General features: G+C 41.9%; 1 protein-coding gene across 1 annotated transcript in view; it reads left to right on the top strand.

Annotated features, from left to right (window-relative positions):
- Window positions 1-20,709, top strand: part of TANC1 (tetratricopeptide repeat, ankyrin repeat and coiled-coil containing 1) — a 152,315-nt gene that overhangs the window by 71,196 nt on the left and 60,410 nt on the right. The window contains exons 7-11 of the mRNA XM_065413377.1: window positions 1,377-1,637; window positions 10,573-10,698; window positions 12,335-12,616; window positions 13,592-13,743; window positions 18,631-18,862. Coding sequence (XP_065269449.1) covers window positions 1,377-1,637; window positions 10,573-10,698; window positions 12,335-12,616; window positions 13,592-13,743; window positions 18,631-18,862 — 1,053 coding nt within the window. The remainder of the gene's footprint in view (window positions 1-1,376; window positions 1,638-10,572; window positions 10,699-12,334; window positions 12,617-13,591; window positions 13,744-18,630; window positions 18,863-20,709) is intronic.

Consider the following 20,709-nt stretch of genomic DNA (forward strand, 5'->3'; position numbering starts at 1 on the left):
TGTGAATGGGGGCAGATTATATTATTACTGTTTGGGTTTTTTGTTTTTGTTGTTGTCGCTCATTCTGTAATTTCTGATGAGCAGAGGAGCCTTAGGATAGGATAGATCGGGTGGTCAAACTACGGCCTGGGGGCCGCATCCGCCCCTTCAGATGTTTTAATCTGGCCCTCAAGCTCCTGCCAGGAAGCGGGGTCCGGGGCTTTCCCCACTCCACATGTGCTGTGGCTCCGCGTAGCTCCCGGAAGCAGCATCATGTCCCCCCTCCAGGAGCTAGAGCATTATTATTCTGTATTTCATCTAACTCTAACATAAGGATTGTCCTTTTTCACTTTATGATTTCACACGTACTTCACTATGACATATTCTGTGTTGTTAGACTGTGAAAGAGCTATGTTAAATCCGCAACATGCTGTTTTATGTGTTCTTTGCTATAGATTGCAGCATGCCTAGTAAAGTTGTGTATATATATAAATTCACACGGCATTCACAAAAACTTATTATTTTGCAAACAAACTTATTGAAACAGCTTGTATGGGGGAGGAACTGTCTGAATATTCTGGCACACTTAGCTAGGTCAACATTTTAGCTTCCAAGCTCGGATTGACAGAAAGCAGGTCAAGAATGTGTCCTATCCAAAGTTTCACTATTATTCAGAAAGTACAGAATGGTGACTTCGGTAGAACTGTCCCAGCCTACTCTGGAGTTGAATTTGACCCTTTTGTAAAAAGTATATATTTGGAAAAGTGACTTATCAAGAATATATTTAAATTCTTGATTCTTACTTTAAAAATGCTTTCTTGGTTTATGTTCTTCCATTAGATTTTATTAGTTGATCAAAAATTTCTTGTTTATAAAAATACTTATAGTAGTTTGTTATATTATTAAATTTAATATTCAAAGGAATTTGAAATTTATTCTTTAAAGAGTAGTTTGTTCCCTCATTGAAAAGAACTGGATAAATTATCTCCCACAAATTACGTGGATTTACAGCAGCTTCCAAACTGCCTTTTCATTATCTGTTTTTATCAGACTTTCTCTTTTCCTGTAGTCATAGAGTTTAAGGCCAGAAGAGACCACCAGATCATCTAGTCTGACTTCCTGTGTATCACAGGCCACCAACACCATTCAGCACTGCACTCTAAACCCAGCAACCAAAATTAGACCAAAGTATTACAGCCCCCTGTAGGAGGGATTGAGCAGTTTGTTTTCATCGACAAGGAGCATTCTTCTAATTTAACAGAATACATTGTGTGGAATTTACTTGGATGTTACCTGTGTAAACTAAAATGCCATTTGAATAGTAAATGTATCATGCCACTGAAGTGCCATTGTAGTACTTCGTCCTCCCTAAATTTTTAGGATTTTTGTTTCTTCAGCAACCATAACAAGTTCATCTGAAAATGATGATCGCAGCGGATCCAGTTTGGAATGGAGTAAGGATGGGAGTCTCAGGGCTGGTGTACATCAAGGAATTATTCACGATCGAAGGGCAGATAATTGTTCACCGGTTGCAGAAGAGGAGACAGTTGGGTCTGCAGAGAGTTTGTCTAAAGAGGAAGTGTGTACTGGAGATGGGCCTGTTCCCTATACACCAAGTTCTAGCTCTTTAATAATGCCTCGTCCCAACTCTGTGGCAGGTAAGGAAGCACTGAACTAGCGGAGGAAGAATTTTTTGTGATTGTTTTGTATTAAAGTTACAACATTGATAGTAAGATATTTCTTTGTAGGAAAAAGGCATTGACTCTGCAGTGAATTGAATACATGTTTATTACTTTAAATTGTTTTCAAGTCTGAACATCGATGTTATTGTTGAGACACTTATAGTATATAGTGTCATCCATAGGAATGTTTTTCTTATACTCTGTGGGGTTTTTAATCTGGATATGCGCTCATTTACTGGGTTTTGTAAATGTAGCATTACTATTTTAAATTGTTTCTGGGGGAGGCTTACTTCAGTGTTGTTTTTTACTACTCTCGTCTGTTAGCAATGCACAGTCAATACAGCTCTGGAAGAGGTGAGGTAGATTAAGTTATGGTTCGAGCATTGTTGATAGAATTAACTAAATTCCAGTTGCAGTACCATATTTCCCCCTCACTTATACCTGTGCAAGCCCATTGACAACTTAGTGTGATACAGACTTTTCAGAAGTGGCAAGTGAAACAAATAAATATAATGACAGTAAACTCCATTAAAACAAATGAAAATTAAAGTTTATAAAATCCAGAAAATGTGGACTGAAGGAGTTCTCCCCCCCCGCCCCCCCCCCAAACATAACCAGGCCTTGCCAGGAGTTAATGATTTATGGAGGGGAAAAGTATTATGCTTGACTTGGAGCTGAATATAGTCAGCATTCTACAGTAAAATAAAAAAGGGAGCTGTAGTTTGAGATGTGAAATAAAAATTGCTGACTGATATTAGGGGGTCTTAGTTTAAAGTTTTAACTCCGAAGTTTTCTGAGCCTTTTTCTCTAGGGAAACATTTTTTGTGGTGAGTGGGAAGTTACTTCTGTTACCACTGGGATTTCCAGTTGCAGTGCTCTGATGCAGAATATATTAGCGATGCTGGTGTGAGCTTAAAGATACAACAGGACCACCCCTCTATTGCTCAATAATTTACAGTGATAACCTGTGATAAGAGTATCATGTTTTGCTGTGTTTTTAAATTTGAAGCAGCAAATAAGTGGGGCCCTACTGGAAAAACACTGGGATACATTCTTCAATTGATTTTTAAAGGAAGTGTAATGTGGCCCTATTCCAGAAAGGATGTCCAACAAACTGCAGTAAGTTGGAACTGACATTGAAAAATACACTAGTATATGGCATAGTGAACATTATCAAGAACTCAGGATTTGTCAGCAAGTTACTGGATGGGAGGTTTTTTTTGTCTTTTAGGATTATATTTTGCTTATTTATTATAACTAGATTGAATGATTCAGTTGTATTGAGAAATTCAGTAACTCATTTGAAGCCCACAGAAAGCACAGTCTTGATGTGTATAATCTGACTGAGCATTTAAAATGCCTTGAAAATCATTAGTACATTAATTTTGAAACAATGAAAGCACCACTGTTAAGTGAAGGATTACATTACTTCTGAATGTTCTATTGTGCAGGGTCTTTCTGTTAAAGTCTACGGAGGGAGAGAGTTAAGATTTTCCAGTAGACTGCTGTGATTACAGAGCATAACTTTCCAGTTTTCTGCTATGCTTGCTCATTAGCTTCATCCTATTCACTCAGTTAGACCTCCTGTGGAATGAGAATTTTAGTCTTAGACTGTGCAGTGGCAAAGAATCCTAATGAATTTGCATGAATTTTCCATTATCCAAAGATGAGTGAAAAAGAGCAGACTGATGCAGCAGACTCTTTTGGTACTGGACCCAGTACCGAAAACTGCATTGAGTGAGCAAGTGTTGAACTGCTGTCAGCACCAAGGTGTCCATTGGTACCAACAAAAGCCCCACCTCACTGTGGGAACCATGCCCATCAGCATCACCTATAGAGGAGATATACTCCTCGTCACCATCGTTGGGGCACAGCACGTCACCAACATCCCAAGCCTCGAGGAAACATTCCCCTCTTTTAGAAAGGGAAGATATCCCTCTCCCATAGCATTATTGGCAAGACCACAGAATACCAGAAGGAGTGGGATCCACAGGCACAAACCTATCAGTGTCCAGTGTTGCCCCCTAAAGACATCCTCTCGTTATCACTGGACAAGGCAATTGCCTCAGCACCAATCCTGACTGGATGATTTCAGGGTGTTCCAAGAGTTCCTGCAATGGATTGCAGACACACTGGAAATTGAGACTGTTCAGATTTAACGCAAAACTCACAAATGATTGGAAGTTCTGTGGTCTGCGAATCTTGCCAGAGCCCCTGTCCCTATCAATGAGGGATTACGAGTTCCAGCCAGAGTTTTGTGGCCACTATACCACCACTGGCGAAATGTATTGAGAAGAGGTCAAATGCCAACTTCCAGGTTCAAATACATTTACTCGCACTCCAACTCCAGATCTCTAGTAATCTCAGCCATCCAAGAGAAATCACACTCTGGCAAGAATTCACCAAAGGAGGAAGATCCAAAATGACAGTTTGGGAGAAAGTCTTACTGCTCTGCCTATCTCCTGCTATGAGTGGCTAACTGCCAAGCTCTGCTAGCCAAATATGATTTTCTAACATGGGACAGAGTGATGCCATTTGTCAACAAGCTCCCTTATGAGACTGGAGAAGACCCTAAGGACATTGTAAAAAAAGGACACTAGTGGCAAAGATGTGCCTACAATGGATACAGCTGATACTGTGGCTAGGTCCGTGGCCACCGCTGGCTCCTGGCTTGGGCATTCCTCGCCAAGTGCAAGCCACAATCAAAGGTTTGCCATTTGAGGGATCAAAACTATTTACTAAGAAAACAGAAAGTGCCTTCCACTCTCAAGAACTTTAAGGCAACCTGTAGTCCCTGGGAAACTACAGATCTCTAGTGTACTGCAAAATGTACTGCCCTCAACAGCAACATCAGCAGAGACAGTGGACACCTTCATACCACAGGCAGCTGGACTGTCAGTTTAAAAAAAAGGAGACGAGATATGATAGAGGATGTCAATCCTCTTCAACTCCAGCCACGTGTACAGTTCTATCCACATAGCAGCAAATTTGATAGCTCAGTCAATAGCTGTATCAAAATCAGTCATATGAGCACCTGTAGTAGAAGCTGCCTTGCCTCATTCCTCCAGATATGGTCGGCCATCTCCACTGACAAATGGAAGCTTAGACCATCAAATTCTCACTATACCTCACTCCCCTTCCACATCCCTCTTGAGGGACTCTTCTGATAGGAGAAGAGTTTACCAATATTGGGTTCTGCCCTTTGGACTCTCCACGGCACTGAGAATATTCACCACATCCACGGCAGTGGTTGTGGTGCACCTGTATGGAAGAGGGACTACATGTCTACCTGTACCTGGGTGACTGGCTGTTCTGGAGCAGATCTCATGGAAAGACCAAAATAGCCCTAGATCAAGTAGACTTCCCTGTTCTTTCAGTGTAGGTTTCTAGCAAACTACGAGAAATCATCTCTAGTACCATCCCTGATTATAGAATTCATAGGAGCTCTACTTGATTCATGGTCAGCATGAGCATAGCTGGTGAAAGATGGATTGATACCTACAGTCCCATTTGTATGGACAGGACCGTCCACAATGATTTGCATGTGCCTAGGGTTACTAGGACACATGTTGTCCTGTACCAACTTGACCCCACTTATAGCCATAACAACACTCGCTAAAGCTGGTGTAATGCCTAGCCAAACACAATATGAACAAATTGTTCACAGTACTACTCCAGGTCTGGTAAAAACTTACCTGATGTCTAGAACCTTTGAATGTGAGAAAGCAAGTGTCCTCCATGTCCCTTCCCTGACAGCAGTGCTTATTACAGATGTATAAGGGGCAGTTTGGTGCCCATCAGAATTACCTCCAAATGCCAGGTCCTCTGATGATCCAAAGCTGCACATGAATGTCCTAGTGCTGAGAGTCATCAGGCATTCCTTCTTGTTCTGTGGAACTCTGTAGTGCAAACCTGACAGACAATATGTCAGTGATGCATTATGTCAATAAACAAGGTGCTCGTTTGTCCCCCACCTGCCTGGAAGTCATAGAGTTCAGGGAACGGTGTCACCATCATATTGTGACCACACTGGCCTTTCATCTCCCAAGGGTCAAAAATGACCTTGCAGACTTCTTGAGCAGGAACATGGTAACTAACTGAGTGGTCATGGCAGAAATCCATCCTGGACCCAGTATTCCGGAAATGGGGAATCCCGACAGCCAACCTGTTCCCCAAATGCAAAGCCTTTTGATCCAGGATGGTATGAGACTAGGATCTCTACCGGACACCTTTCTTCTTCAGTGGTCTTGAGACCTGCTCCACGCCTTTCTACAGATTCTCCTGGTTCTCAGGTAATATGCAAATCAGATGGGACAGAGCTATTGTTGTCATGCTAGCCCCTTATTAGCTGAGAACTTTGGCTGTCAGCCTACTCAATGTCTAGCCAACCTCCCATTTGCCTCCCTGCCTGCACAGATATAGTGTCTGAGAATCAGGGTCAGATACTATATCCAGACCCACAGTACTTGCATCTGATGGCCTGGATGCTGGCTTGATGACCATCACTGACTGAGTGCTCCAGACAAATACAAGGAATTATTAAGCAGAGAAGGATGGCTTCCACTAGCAGGACCTATTCTGCAAAATGGGAAAGGTTTTTCATATGTGGGCAACTCCAAAACAATGTGTATCTAGTTGAAGCTATAATCTCAAGCGTCTTGGACTACATGCTGCTTCTGAAACAGTCAGGACTGGCACCTGGACTGAAAGTCTACCTACTGCAATACCAGCATACCATCCACCAGTTCAGTCATGTTCTGTTTTCTCTCATCTCACAATGTTGAGATGCACAGGTGACCTCATCGGCCTGATTCAGAAATGTGCCAGTTTCAGAGATTTGTAAGGCAGCCATGTGGAGTAAAGCAGCCACCCTTCATTAACATTATGCACTTGACCTGGCAGCCAGGACAGATACAAAGTTTGGAGGAGCAGTACTTCAATCTCTATTTGATTAACACAGCTGATACTCCTCATACCCACCATCCAGACTGATTGCCAGTCACGGACAGAGGAATCCACGTTGAAACCTACTCAAAGAAGAAAATAAGGTTATTTACCCTGCAGTATCTGTAGTTCTTTGAGATGTGATAGTTGATGCATATCCCACAACCCGCCCTCCATTCCTGCTTTTTGCAGTCCTTAGCTGCCCATGCTTTGAATTGCAAGAGAACTGAAGAAGGGTCTGCCCTTCGTGCCAGAGTATGAGGCGACTCAGGGTGCATGGGCAGGCCTGATGGATGTTGCTAGCAGAAAGAAACTGATCTTGTGCACATGAGGTGCATGTGTACTTACAGTGGAATCCTCACAAATTACATCATCTCAAAGAACCACAGTTACTGTAGGGAAGTAAATGTATTATTTCACTGTACATATGAAGCACAGCATTGGAAAAGTTGCTTTAACTGGGAATAACCTGATGACTTGGATCTTTGTAATGCTAAAAACCCTCCTTCTTTTTGTTAACTTGGGTTTACTAATGCGCATACAACACTGGACTAAATTGGTTGATGTTGTTACTGACAATGCACTAGGCACTGTCCACATGTACAGTCTCTGCTCCAGAAACACTCTAATGAAGGCCACCATGTTATGAGTGTGTAATTAAGATGGCATACCTATGACACCTCTGAAAAAATGTTCCATATAAAACCACAGCTTCAGCACGGTGTCTGTTGATACACATGTGGAATAAAAATGCTGTGATTTTAAACAGCACTATTATAAAAATGTTAACTTATTACAATTTTTAGATGTGCTAATCCATAATGTAGTACATTAGTAAGTTGCATTTACGACACAGGAGTAAGAGTCTAAATTTTTTTTACTAGTATTAAATGATAAAATGACAGGAATAATACTTCACAGGTCAGCTGGTAAGCAAACCAAACACAATTCTAAAAATATGGGAGCCAAGGAACCACAAAATATATGCTATTCATTTATATTGTCAGTTGTCGCTTTAGTAACATAGTAAATATGCTATACTGGTATAAGTTTGGTTGGCCGGATATGGAGGATCTGGCTGTGACGGGTTGGATCACAGAAACCCCCTTGGGAGCTGCCACCCGATGTGCCAAGACTACTTCTATCCCTGTTTTCCCTGCCAGCTCAGGACTCCAGCACCCTGTCTTGCTGAGCCAGACACTCCCGTCTGCTCCAGCAAAGACCCAGGGTCTGAATTACTTGCCCCAAAGCTGCAGAAAACAGCTCACAGAAGTGTGCTTGTCTTTAACACTCAGATACCCAACTCTCAATGGGGTCTAAACCCAAATAAATCCGTTTTACCCTGTATAAAGCTTATGCAGGGTAAACTCATAAATTGTTCGCTCTCTATAACACTGATAGAGAGATATGCACAGTTGTTTGCTCCCCCAGGTATTAATACATACTCTGAGTTAATAAGGAAAAAGTGATTTTATTAAATACAGAAAGTAGGATTTAAGTGGTTCCAAGCAGTAACAGACAGAACAAAGTAAGTTACCAAGCAAAATAAAATAAAATGTGCAAATCTATGTCTAATCAAACTAAATACAGATAATCTCACCCTTAGAGATGTTTCAGTAAGTTTTTTCCTCAGACTGGACACCTTCCAGGCCTGGGCACAATTCTTTCCCCGGGTACAGCTCTTGTTCCAGCTTAGGTGGTAGCTAGGGGATTCTTCATGATGACTCTTCTCTCTTTCTTTGTTCTGTTCCACCCCTTTATATATCTTTTGCATAAGGCGGGATCCCTTTGTCCCTTTGGGTTTCTACCCCCCCCTCACTGGAAAAGCACCAGGTTAAAGATGGATTCCAGTTCAGGTGACATGATCACATGTCACTGCAAGACTTCATTACCCACTTGCCAGCACACAAATATACAGGAAGACTCACAGGTAAAAAACAGCCATCTGCAGACAATGGTCCTGGTTAATGGGAGTCATCAAGATTCCAAACCACCATTAATGGCCCACACTTTGCATAATTACAATAGGCCCCTCAGAGTTATATTTTATATTTCTAGTTTTAGATACAAGAATGGTACATTTATACAAATAGTATGATCACACTCAGTAGATTGATTATAAGCTTTGTAATGATACCTTACAAGAGACTTTTTGCATGAAGCATATCCCAGTTACATTATATTCACTTATTATTATATTTTTATAAAACCATATAGACTGCACAACATCACACTGGCCCTACATTGTTCAGTCTTTACTGAGATGTGGAATGAGACTGCTGTGCACGTGTGAAAATTATCATCTGTGCAGATGTATGGTTCCTATTATAAATAATAATTTGCAATTTTATCTAGATTATGAGAAACACTTGTCCTTGTAAACAACTGATTTACGGGGCATGGAAGGAATAAGAGTGAAGAACCAGGCTTTGTACAGGGTCAGCTTACAAGGGTCTGGGAAGTCCTTCCCTGCCCCAACTGCAGAGCAGCTATTACTGCAGTAGCTCCCGCTTTCTCCTTCATAGAGGGAACGGCTGGCAAGTCTGCATAGCTGTTGATCCACTGTTCCCGGCCTGCCTTGCTTCTGTTACTCAGGGCTACCCAAACCTTAGCTGAGCTCCTTTATATCCTTCTGCTCCTGGTAGCAGAACTACACCGGTCTGGGCTGTGTACAGGGCCCACCACTACTGTTTTATGAGGAAGTACAAGAGGGGAAAAGAGTGCAGGATCTACAAATGTGAAATGTTGCTTTTGAAGACCCTGCTAAGAGATTTAGGCTCAGAATGTGCCCTCCTCTAATATAACTGTGTGGTAAGTCCTCTGAGTCTTTAACAATTTTTTTTTTATTTCTGTCCCTCTTCATAAAATGTTTAAGGGAAAAATTATGCATCATTTTGCTGGACCGAGGATCAATTGCATATATGAGCTCTCTACAGATATTGCAAGCAGCAGTTTACCAATGTACCCTGTTCCTAAAGCTCTACTGACATCATTGATAGTGGTCTCAAACAGCAAAGTAAAGAAAAAGCCATATTAATGTTGGTTTTGTTTGAAACACAAGGGGGAGAAAGGGGAAATGAATGCCTGCCAAATGGAAAAAGACCTAAATGGTGGTAGGGAAAGAAATGTAATCTTCCACTTTAGTGCATTTGATCCCAGAGCATACTACAGTATGTTTATATTACTTTTCTCAGTCCTAGGAAGAATTGGTAGTGTGCCAATACATTGTGGAATTATCGATACATTTTAATCCCATTAATACAGAGTGTGATCAATTGCTGTTGCAGAAGATTTCTCTTCCAATCAAAACTTGTATAGTTAAGAAATCTATTTAGCTCTGCAAAGGAATATGAAGAGTCAGACAGTTAATGGGGTGATTGTTAATGTTCTGGATGTGGTGAAATAGTGCACACAGTGTCTGCTTGTCTAATTGCAAGATTTGGATTGCCAGCAACTATGAATGAAATCGCTGGGGCAGAAGATTTATCTAGCTACCTTGCTGTGTTTCTGCTTGGAAGTATTGAAGCTTTACTAAATCATTTCTGACTACCCAGGCTTGTCATAAAAATTCAATGTAAAGCTCTCTCTCCCCCCCCTCCCCCCGTTAGCTTCTCACTAAGAATTTTAACATCATTTTAAATTCTGGTAATATTTCATATTAAACATATACAATAAATAAAAGCATATCTAATGAAAATGACATTTTTTTAACTGGACAGTTCATAGTGTTGGTAGGATATCTAAAATCTTTTTGCTATCAAAGACTTATATTTACAGAGGAAAATGACCGTGCTCATCAAAAATGTTACCTAGAATTTGAGGGTGTAACTGCAGGAAAATTAATCTATGAATTCCATGTTGAAAGCATAAATATAATCATTATTAATAATTCATCCTGATATACAGTTTAGTTTTGTGTAATTATTTATTCAGATGAAAAAATAAACTTCAGTTCTTAATATCCTAGCAACAAGTTCAACCAAGTTAGAAGATTTGAGCTATTTGGACGGACAAAGGAATACTCCATTACGCACCTCAATTCGCTTGCCTTGGCATAACACTGCAGGAGGAAGAGTACAACAAGAAATTAAAGGTATTTATACATTTGTAGTTATCTTAGAATAGATACACAGTAGTAGTTTTTGTAATATGGCAAAGCTGCAAAAGGATTTGTAAATGTAATCCTATATAAGCACAGATGCTGGGGCTCCTCATGTGTTCAGCTGAAGCCAGAGGGTCTCCAGGCAGGCATTCAGTTCTGCACTTGTAGATTCTATTACAGGTTTTGGGACAACATTATTGATCATAAAAAAGTGCTTGCTTACACTTCTTTCAGAATGGCATAAATCAGAAATGGAATGATTTATTAAAAAAAATAAATCAAACATATATTTATATAATTAACATGCATGTGCAGTAAAACCTGGATTATCTGAACCTCACATATCCATAACTGAATCATGTGCCTCCAATGTTTATATTGAAGATTCCTTTGATCAGCTAAGCGAGACTTCAGATAAACTTATTCAGTATCCTCCATGGCATTCAAATAATCATGATGGTACTGTATTTTAAAAAACAGATTTATATGCAATCTCAAGGATATCCCTCCACCTGAATCTTGTTTATGGAAGAAAAGCAATTAATTCATTAAGGATTGGTGTAGTGGTACATAAATAATCCAGTATGGGATGCCCTTTGCAAAAATAGTGGCATTTCTTTCCTTGCAGATTGTGTGCAATTTTTATTTTCTCATTTTAACTTTATCTTGGCCACTGGCTGCTTCTGTTCAGATTACCATTACAAATAGAAAAATGTAAGCAATCAAACCTCCAAATTGTTGCTCTTCTGTGAGTCGCTGTGTAGATGTTATGCTGCCCTCATTCATATTCACTTTATCTTTGTGAGTTAATTGCTGAAAAAACAGTTATGAAACAAAACTTTTCTTGAGAAATCATTTAATTGTGTATGATTTTTAAAAAAAATGTACGCATGGTTAAAGTAATCTTTCCAATCAAAACCGGATTCATTAGCCCCTATAGCTCTTGTATTATCTGTTTGAGACTACAAATGAGAACAAGAAGATATATGCTAGATTTTTCAGAGGTGTTGAGCACCTGCAACTCCTGTTGACTTTAAAAGGACTGTATCTACTCATCATCTGCTGACAATCAGTTCAGTAATTTCTCATTTACATGGTTGACTGATTTTGGAAGTCAAATCAAACTTTTTCATGCTTCTCATTTCTCTATACATGTAGTTGCTGCTTCTAAGGACCTAACCATGTGAAGTGCTTAGCACCCACAACTCCCTCTGACTCAAAATATTTCACAGGGCCAGGCCCTCAATTAGAAAAATTTGTTGTGCGTTTTCAAATATATAGAAAAAAATTGTTCTTCATTAAATGTAAAATTATCACAGTTCTACAACATTTTAAATATAAAGGCTGAACCCCTGTCGAAAAAGAAAACCACAACAATTATTTGCATTTTATCATGAAGTGGTTTTAATCCACACTGAAGCTGCTAATTTATAGACAGTTCAATAAGTCATTTGTAATTGTTTTTGTTTTTATGGTAAAAGTGCTGAAAAGAAATCCTCTCAAATTGTAAATGTACCTACCAAAAGTTATTAAAATTGTCTTCTTAAATACTGCTGCCAATAAATAGGTTTTCATTGCATAACAATATTTTCTTCTAATAAACTTTTTTTTCCTTTCCACTTCTCAGCACGTTTTGCCCCCTATAAGCCTCAAGACATTTTGCTAAAGCCACTATTGTTTGAAGTGCCAAGCATAACAACAGACTCTGTGTTTGTCGGAAGAGACTGGCTATTTCAAATGATCGAAGAAACCTTGAAGAATCCGGAGCTGGAAGAAAACAGGGGAGCAGTTATTATTGGAAATGTGGGATTTGGAAAGACTGCTATTATTTCAAAGCTGGTGGCACTTAGCTGCCATGGAAGTCGCATGAGGCAAATTGCTTCAAACAGCCCTAATTCATCCCCCAAAAGTATGTTTCTCTTCTAAATAATTGTTTGGGTTATTATACTATACAAAGACATAAGTAATTACTGGCCTTATTGTCCCCTACATGAAAAGCTCTCCTCAGGGATAAAGGAAGTTTCATCAACATGGCATGCTTTGACAATAACCTCCAACAGAATAGACCAGGGGTTCAACTTCTTAAACACACATGCACCCACACACACCAAAAAACCCCCACCCCCTGGGTATCTATGGAAACGCTGAATCTCCACATGGCCTCCCAACACTCCAAACTCACTTGGCATCGTGGCTCTAATGAACTGTGCTGCCTAGACACTCTCTCTCTCTCTTCCCCCCACCCCCCACCCCGCTATTGTTGGTTTGTGGAGGGAGGATGGTGCTTTAGTATAATCATACCCTGTATTGTGCAGCCCAGATTTTTCAAAGGCTTCACAGAATCTGAGATGAAGGGGAAGATGATGCTAGGAAGGTGACACTTATCCCTTCCGTGCCCCTCTACTGCCGTTGCACTCCCTCAGTTTATCAGAGGTGAGAGGATGATATAATTCTGTGTATTTACTCAGAGTACTTCCAATGCTGACACTTTTCAAATTTGCCATATTGATGATGTGAAGAAAAGGCTATTATGATACCATAATTAGTACTTTCCACATCACTTGAGCTCTGGTACATTATATGATTTAATGAGCTCTTGCATTTAGAATTGTACTTATTTTACATCACTGTATTTATTTTCAGTATTTGCTATTTCTTCAGCTCAGAGGTCAATTATATCACATAGAGAGTATAAAGATGAAAACATGTACATGCATGTCATGTTGTAACTCTGCCTTTGAAGATGATATATTGTATGTTTAAAAATCCTGTATCTTAATAGTAAATTTTACCCAAGGCTTTAAGAAGTTCCATTATCACGTATGTATTTTACCCCAAAGCAGTAGTCTGTATTCATAACTTTGGTCTGTGCACTTTTTTATAGGCAGTGACCCCTGTCAAGAGATTCCCCTCACTAAATTACCACCAACTGCTCCTCCCACAAATAGTAACAATACAATGAAGATTCTGAGTTGTCCTGGTACTCCTGAACATCAAAATCAAATGGACAAATCTGTGAGATGTCTTGCTTCAAAGGTAAGCTTTCACCATTCAGTAGACTTCTTCTAACACACTAAAAAAACTTTAAACTCCAAGACACAGTGCCTTGCAGAGCTCCCTGGTTGTGGTAGGGGTGAGAAGGGAGAGTGATTTGGGACACACTCATATCAGGGTGTACCACATGCGTACATCCTGCACAGTTAGCCAGGTCTTTCTCCCTTTACGTGAGTTGCAACCTGGTAGCAGCCCCATTGCTCACTTGAGCAAAGGGGCTGTGATTACAGGGAGTCCTTGCATGGCCTGGGCAATGGAGTCTGTGTAATACTGGACTCCTGCCTCTGCTGTTGCTGTTTCTTGTCCTCTGTGTAATCTAGGCTAAGAGAAGGTAGAAATGTGAGAAAAAGTTCCTTCTGTTCAATGTCAGTCATTGGCATCCCTAATTCCTTAGATGTCTATTGCTCCCACCAGAAAGTTACTCCATGTAGCTTCTTACAGTGCAATTTTGCATGAAACAAGGAAAGATAGAAGTTTTGCTCAAGGTTATTTGCAATGCACTCATTGCTGTTGTGTTTGGGCAAGGGTTACAGAAATTAAGATTAACAGGAAATTGTATCTTGGATGAGACTGTATTCTTTGGATTCTCTTTCCCGGGTGAATGTTGCCAGGTCTTTGTGATGCAGTTGTTATTGTGGAAAAACTTGCAAAGTGAGCAGAGGCCTGCAACATGCCTTAACCATGGCAGAATTTGGTCTCATCTCTATCTCCTGTGAATGAGAGTTCCAGAGCAGTGAGTTCTCCATCAGAAATGCTCTATCCTTGGCTCCCAAGAGCCCTTAAGGCTGTCAGTTGTTGAGTCCTGGTTCACGATAGCTTCCAAATTGTGTCCTGGGGTGTGTGTGGTGGGAGAAAGGTAGTATGTAAAATAGCTTGAAGAAAGTCCTTATAGGGTTTGAAAGATTAGGATCAATACCTTGAAACCAATTTGGAGTTGAATGGAGAGCCTGTGCAGGTTGTGGAACACAGTCTTTGATCTCTTCCATTTACAAGACAAGCCATTGCAAGATTGACTGGTGACAGTTTGTACGTGGTCTGAGGTATATCAAGGTAAGCACATTTTTCAGCAATCCAGCCTGAATTTCAAAAAGTATGGATCATTTGGGCTAGAGCTTTCAAAGATAAAAAGGAAAAGTTTTTAATTGCCAAAGATGAAAAAAGATGTTTCCACTAATGGTCATGCTCTCAACAAAGAGACCTTTCCTATCCTAAATCCTCTTTCTGAAAAAGAAGATTCAGTACTCTCTGAGCCTCAGTGAGGTGGCCTTACCTAGCTCATGCTTTTTATAATATATATAAAATAATAGTGGATTTGTGAAATTTATTTTCCAGTATTGCCTAGAGATCCAGCCAACATCAGCGCTCCATTGTGTTAGGTACTATGCAACACACAGTAAGAGATGTTCACTGCCTAGAAGAGTCTACAGTCTAAAAACAGACAAAACTGACAGTGTGAATTAATAACTATTTCTCCATACCTTTCCCAATTATTCGTGTTAGAATTTTACATACAAGGGGGAGAAAAGTGTGATCATTAATATAATTAGGTTCAAACCAAACCCTTTGCTTGTGAAAATCCTAGAACTTTGGGGATGTTCCAGTGCTTAGGCCCATCTAGTGCCAGATACTCCTATGCTTTGACATTTTATGGATAGATCTATTGTTGATCTCTAGTTGTAAACGTTTCCCTAACACCGACTACTGCAGATCAGTTTTGCTAAAGTATGGAAAATCATTACCAGTAATAAGAGCTTCAGCTCTTCTAAACATCAGAGATACGATATTGAACAAAGGAGCTGGGATGTGATCCTATTCCATAGTTACAATAAGGAGATTTTTGGCTGGTGATGTAGGCATGGTATCATGTAGACATCATCCAAAGTTGTCCAAGGCTTCCTTCAAGAAAACCAGAGCAAAGACTCAATCTCAGGGCTTGACTACACTTGCAAGTTACAGCGCATTAAAGGAGCCCGGGGCGCACTAGCTCACTACCCGTCCACACTGGCAAGGCAGGTAGAGTGCTCTGACTCCAGGGCTAGGGTGCTCCTGGTACTCCACCTTGGCGAGTAGAATAACGTTTGATGCACCCCCGCTGGAGCGCCCCACCGTTAGTGTGAACGAGGTGTTGCATTACTGCGCTCTGATCAGCCTCCGGAAACTTCCCATAATCCCCTTAAGTCAAGTGGCCACTCTTGTCATTCTTTTGGATATGCCCTTTGAAAGCTCCATTTGACAGCTGGCATGCTTATCTGCTCCGAGACAAAGCAACCATTACTGTGGAATGCTGTGTGTGAGAGAGCGGGGTGGGGGAGGGAGGTCTGCTGCTGTCTGAACTTACAAGACAGCATGCTGACGTGCTCTCAGCCCCCCCAAAACCCACTCTCCCCCCCACATACACACAACACACTCCCTGTCACACTCCACCCCACCCCCACCCCCATTTGAAAAGCACGTTGCAGCCACTTGCATGCTAGGATAGCTACCACAATGCACTGCTCTCTGTGGCCATTGCAAGAGCTGCTAATGTGGCCACGCCAGTGTGCTGTCAGCTGTCAGTGTGGACAGACTACAGCACTTTCCCTACTGCGCTCTGCGAAGGCTGTTTTAACTCAAAGCGCTGTACATCTGCAAGTGTAGCCATGCCCTCAGTCTTGAGAGCAAAGAACATGCTGACTAATGCCTTCATGATTCTCCTCAGTTCAAATCAGTTTAAAGCTCTGCTGCAGGGGCAGAAGAGTGTACTTGAACATGATGTAAATATGTAGGGAATCTTGTGCTCATATTATAATATGTTCTGTCTAGTAAAATGTGTCTTGTCCTTGAGAACCAAAACAAGCCACTGTCCCCTGAGACCGAAACTACTTCACATCTTAGATTAACTCTTTTCTCAATCTGAAAAAAGTTTAAAAGCTATATTACTGTAGTCTCTACATGCACCACATGCTGATGATAATCTGTGACTATCTAGAGCAGGGGTAGGCAATCTTTCAGAAGTGGTGTGCCGAGTCTTCATTTATTCACTCTAATTTAAGGTTTCGCGTGCCGGTAATACATTTTAACGTTTTTAGAAGGTCTCTTTCTATAAGTCTATATTATATAACTAAACTATTGTATGTAAACAAGGTTTTCAAAATGTTTAAGAAGCGTCATTTAAAATTAAATTAAAATGCTGATCTTACGCCACCAGCCTGCTCAGCTCGCTGCCAGCCTGGGGTTCTGTTCACCTAGACCGGCAGCGGGCTGAGTAGGGCCTGCGGCCAGGACCCCAGACCTGGGGGTGGGTGTTTCAGGGGTCAGGGCAGAGGGCTGGGGGAGGGGGTGCAGGGCAGAAGGCTGGGTGTGTGTTGGGGTGTGGGGGGTTCAGGGCAGAGGGCTGGGGGTATGTGGGGGTGCAGGGCAGAAGGCTGGGGGTGTGGGGGGTTCAGGGCAGAGGTATGGGGGTGCAGGGCAGAAGGCTGAGTGTGTGTGTGGGGGTTCAGGGCAGAGGAATGGGGCTGTGGGGGTGCAGGGCAGAAGGCTGGGTGTGTGTTGGGGTGGGGGGGGTTCAGGGCAGAGGGCTGGGGGTATGGGGGTGCAGGGCAGAAGGCTGAGTGTGTGTGGGGGGGTCAGGGCAGAGGGCTGGGGTGCTCGGCTCGTGAGGGTGCTCCCAGCCCCCTGCCCTGAGCGGCGCAGGGCAGGGGGCTGGAAGGGATATGCCCTGTTCCACCCCCTTCCCCCAGGCTCCGTCCCTACCTCTCTCTGCCTCCCCTACGGAGCTGTGTGCATGCTGCCACTCTTCCCCCTCCCCCTCGCTAGGGCCATCAGCTGATTGGCCAGGGACGGAGAGGAGGTGGGGCAGGAAAGCACCACTGGGAGAAGAAGCGGGGGAGGGGGGAAGCTTGGCTGCCGCAGAACCAAGCTTCTGCCTCCTGCCCCCACAGGGGAGAGCGGTGGGCGGGGGGGCTGAGGGCCGGGACCGCGTCAGGGGAGCCGCGTGCCACTCAGAATTGGCTCGCGTGCCGTGTTTGGCACGCGTGCCGTAGGTTGCCGACCCCTGATCTAGAGTATTTGATTACAACTGACTTCCGCATTAGATTATATTATGCTGAGAAACTGATTTTACCTAAAGGATAAAAATATTCTACATCAGAGTTGCGCTTATTTAATAAAGTACAGTTTCCTCAATCATTTGCAAAATTTTGTTTTAAAGGGGTGTTTTAAAGTATCTACTAACATCCAGTGGGAAAGGTGCTAAAGAGTTTCAAGCCATGAAAACCACTGAATGACACATTTGTGTGAACTGTAAACATTGCTTTTCATTGAGATGGGTTGATTTTCACAGAAATAATCAGAAACCTGAACCATGACTGCCCACTTTAAGGAGCATTGTACTCTTTTTCTGCAGCAGTCAGCTACCTACAGTGATACTGTAACATTCAGCTGATCAGCTTGCTCAGATAGAACTTTCACAGATTTTCAGGTTTTGTTCTGGAAGTTTTTCTTGTGTTATGGCAGTGGCCTCAAGTTCTGCCTTACCTGCTGAACTTCAGTCATATACAAATGCCAAGGAGACTCTTGCCAAGAGGCAGGGACTCAAATTAGTGGTTTATTTATTATGTCCAAAATGGATGTTTGGATTTCTGTGTATCCTCTTTCCACCCTCTGCTGTAGTAACACTGTTTCCCTGTTGTTGTTTTTTTCTTGTGCCATGATTCCATTGGGCTCATCTTTCACACAATATGATTCAGAATAACTTTTCTAAAATTGATCATACCTTGGGGGGTGCCATTCAGCGAAATAAATTATCTTAATTTTTTTGTCTTAACTAAAAGAAACTGTGTTTCTACAGTGTCATCCATAAAAATGTGGTAACCTGACTTTCTTTTTTAGGTTGTTGCTTACCACTATTGCCAAGCTGACAACACATATACGTGTCTTGTCCCAGAATTTGTGCACAGTATTGCAGCTTTACTTTGCCGGTCACATCAGTTAACAGCATATAGAGATCTTCTGATAAAAGAGCCTCATCTACAAAGTATGCTTAGCCTTAGGTCCTGTGTCCAAGATCCAGTAGCAGCTTTTAAAAGAGGAGTGTTGGAACCACTTGCAAACCTCAGGAAAGGTATGCCAAGTAGCAGGTTACTCAGAAACTGTCTCTAAACTTTGTAAATGACCAAAAAACCCTAAAGTAATCTGATATATGTATTTAATGGTCTGAGGGAGATGATTAAATGTATAGGAATGACTTCACTAGTGGGAATGTTTTTCTTTAATCTCTTTCAGTTATAATCATTTTTGATGTTACTGGTAAGAATAGTAGACAATTTTCAGACAGAAGTATTTTAGTTTTAAAATAACGTCCTCCAATATCCAATATTAAAAGTAATGTTTTCCTGACTCTCTTTAAAATGTCAGTGAAAACATGGTCACACTTATTGTTAAGGATACATTTATAAATTATAGGCAGGACTCCTATCATCCATTAAGGTTGCCCACCACTTCCCATTGTAAGACCCAGTTTTCAGCTGTGTATAACTTTGCCCTACTTTAACTGTCTGGGCTGAAATTTTCAATGCTGGGTGTCTGCCTCAGGTTGAATTTGGAAAACATCAGCTTAAAGCAATTTGGTGTTTCTGAATACAAGGCTGAAAGAAAAAAATACGTTTTGCCCATGTTACAAAATTCTAGTATCCTTTCTTTGAAAAGCTCTAGCACTCCCATGCTGTGGAGCAGGAACTTGAAATTTTGCAGGGGAGTGGCATATGTGTGAGGGAGCTGTCTTTTGCTGTTCTCATGAAAATCCACTCGACTTTGGCAAATTGTAAGTCTTTGAAAAATCACAGTTCATGCATGCTCAGTAGAAACTTCTTATATTTTAGCAGCTAAATTCCCCAAGATTCCATCTGCACTGGTCTACTCCGGCCCAGGGCTGAGCAGGACTCTCCCTGTAATTGCTGCACAGGGCTGCTATGTGCCAAGCCAGGGCTGGGTCTGAGCACCTGAGCTGAGAGCAGGAAGCGTGTCTCCCCCATGCTCTCGATGACCCTCCTGCTGGGCCCAGGCAGCATGCAGGAGGAAGCTGCCCAATTCAAATACAAAGGAGACAAAAGCCAGACCTCCAGGGGGATGTGGGGAGAGTAGATTGGGACAAGGAACCTGGGTGTGGTGGGGACTGGAGGCTGCTGGGGACAGGGGAAGAGGAAAAAGGAAAGTGGGACTAGGAGTTGGGATGTGGGGGGAGCGAGCGATGGTGGCTGAGATTGGATGAGGAGTCAGAGGAGAGATTGTAATTGAGAAACAGTGGATTATGGGGAGGGAAAAGGTAAGATGAGAGAAAAGACAGATATGATGAACCAGGTTGTGGGGGAAGAACTGAGACTGGGACAAGGAGCTGGGGGTTGGGGAGGATGGGGAGTGTGGGATAGACTGTTGTGGTGTGTTGAAAGGGGTGAGGCTAGGACTTGTTGGGACTTGGATGAGAAGCCTGAATGTAGTGGAGCCTGGGACTAAGTAGGTGAGGACAATGGGGCTGAGATGAGGATTTGTGATGGGGAAGGGACTGGTTGGAGCGGGTGGGGAAGAAGGGGTCCCCTCTCTGAAGGAATATGCAGAAGAGTCGTGGCCCACTAGAGCATGCTATCCTCCAGAGCTTGGAATGGAGCCCAGGATTCCCGAGTCTCACCATTCTTTTGTTGTCAGCAAATAATGGTGAAACCCACTGGCAACGTATGTCTCATCCCTCTTTAGTGCTGGTCCGCGTAGAGGGTGAAAACACACTACTGCTATCAGTTACACCATAGCTGAAGTGGCAGTGTGTGCTTTCTTAAAAAAAAAATAGGAAATTACATACTATGTTAAAAGAACATTATTAAAATTTAAAAGTCAAGTGGCCAAAAATTAGGAAACTTTATAATTAAGATTGCCTGTGGAACCTTAATTCAGCCCCTTTGTGCATATGCATTATGATAC

The sequence above is a fragment of the Emys orbicularis genome, chromosome 11 (assembly GCF_028017835.1).
Source record: "Emys orbicularis isolate rEmyOrb1 chromosome 11, rEmyOrb1.hap1, whole genome shotgun sequence".
Taxonomy (NCBI): Eukaryota; Metazoa; Chordata; order Testudines; family Emydidae; genus Emys; species Emys orbicularis.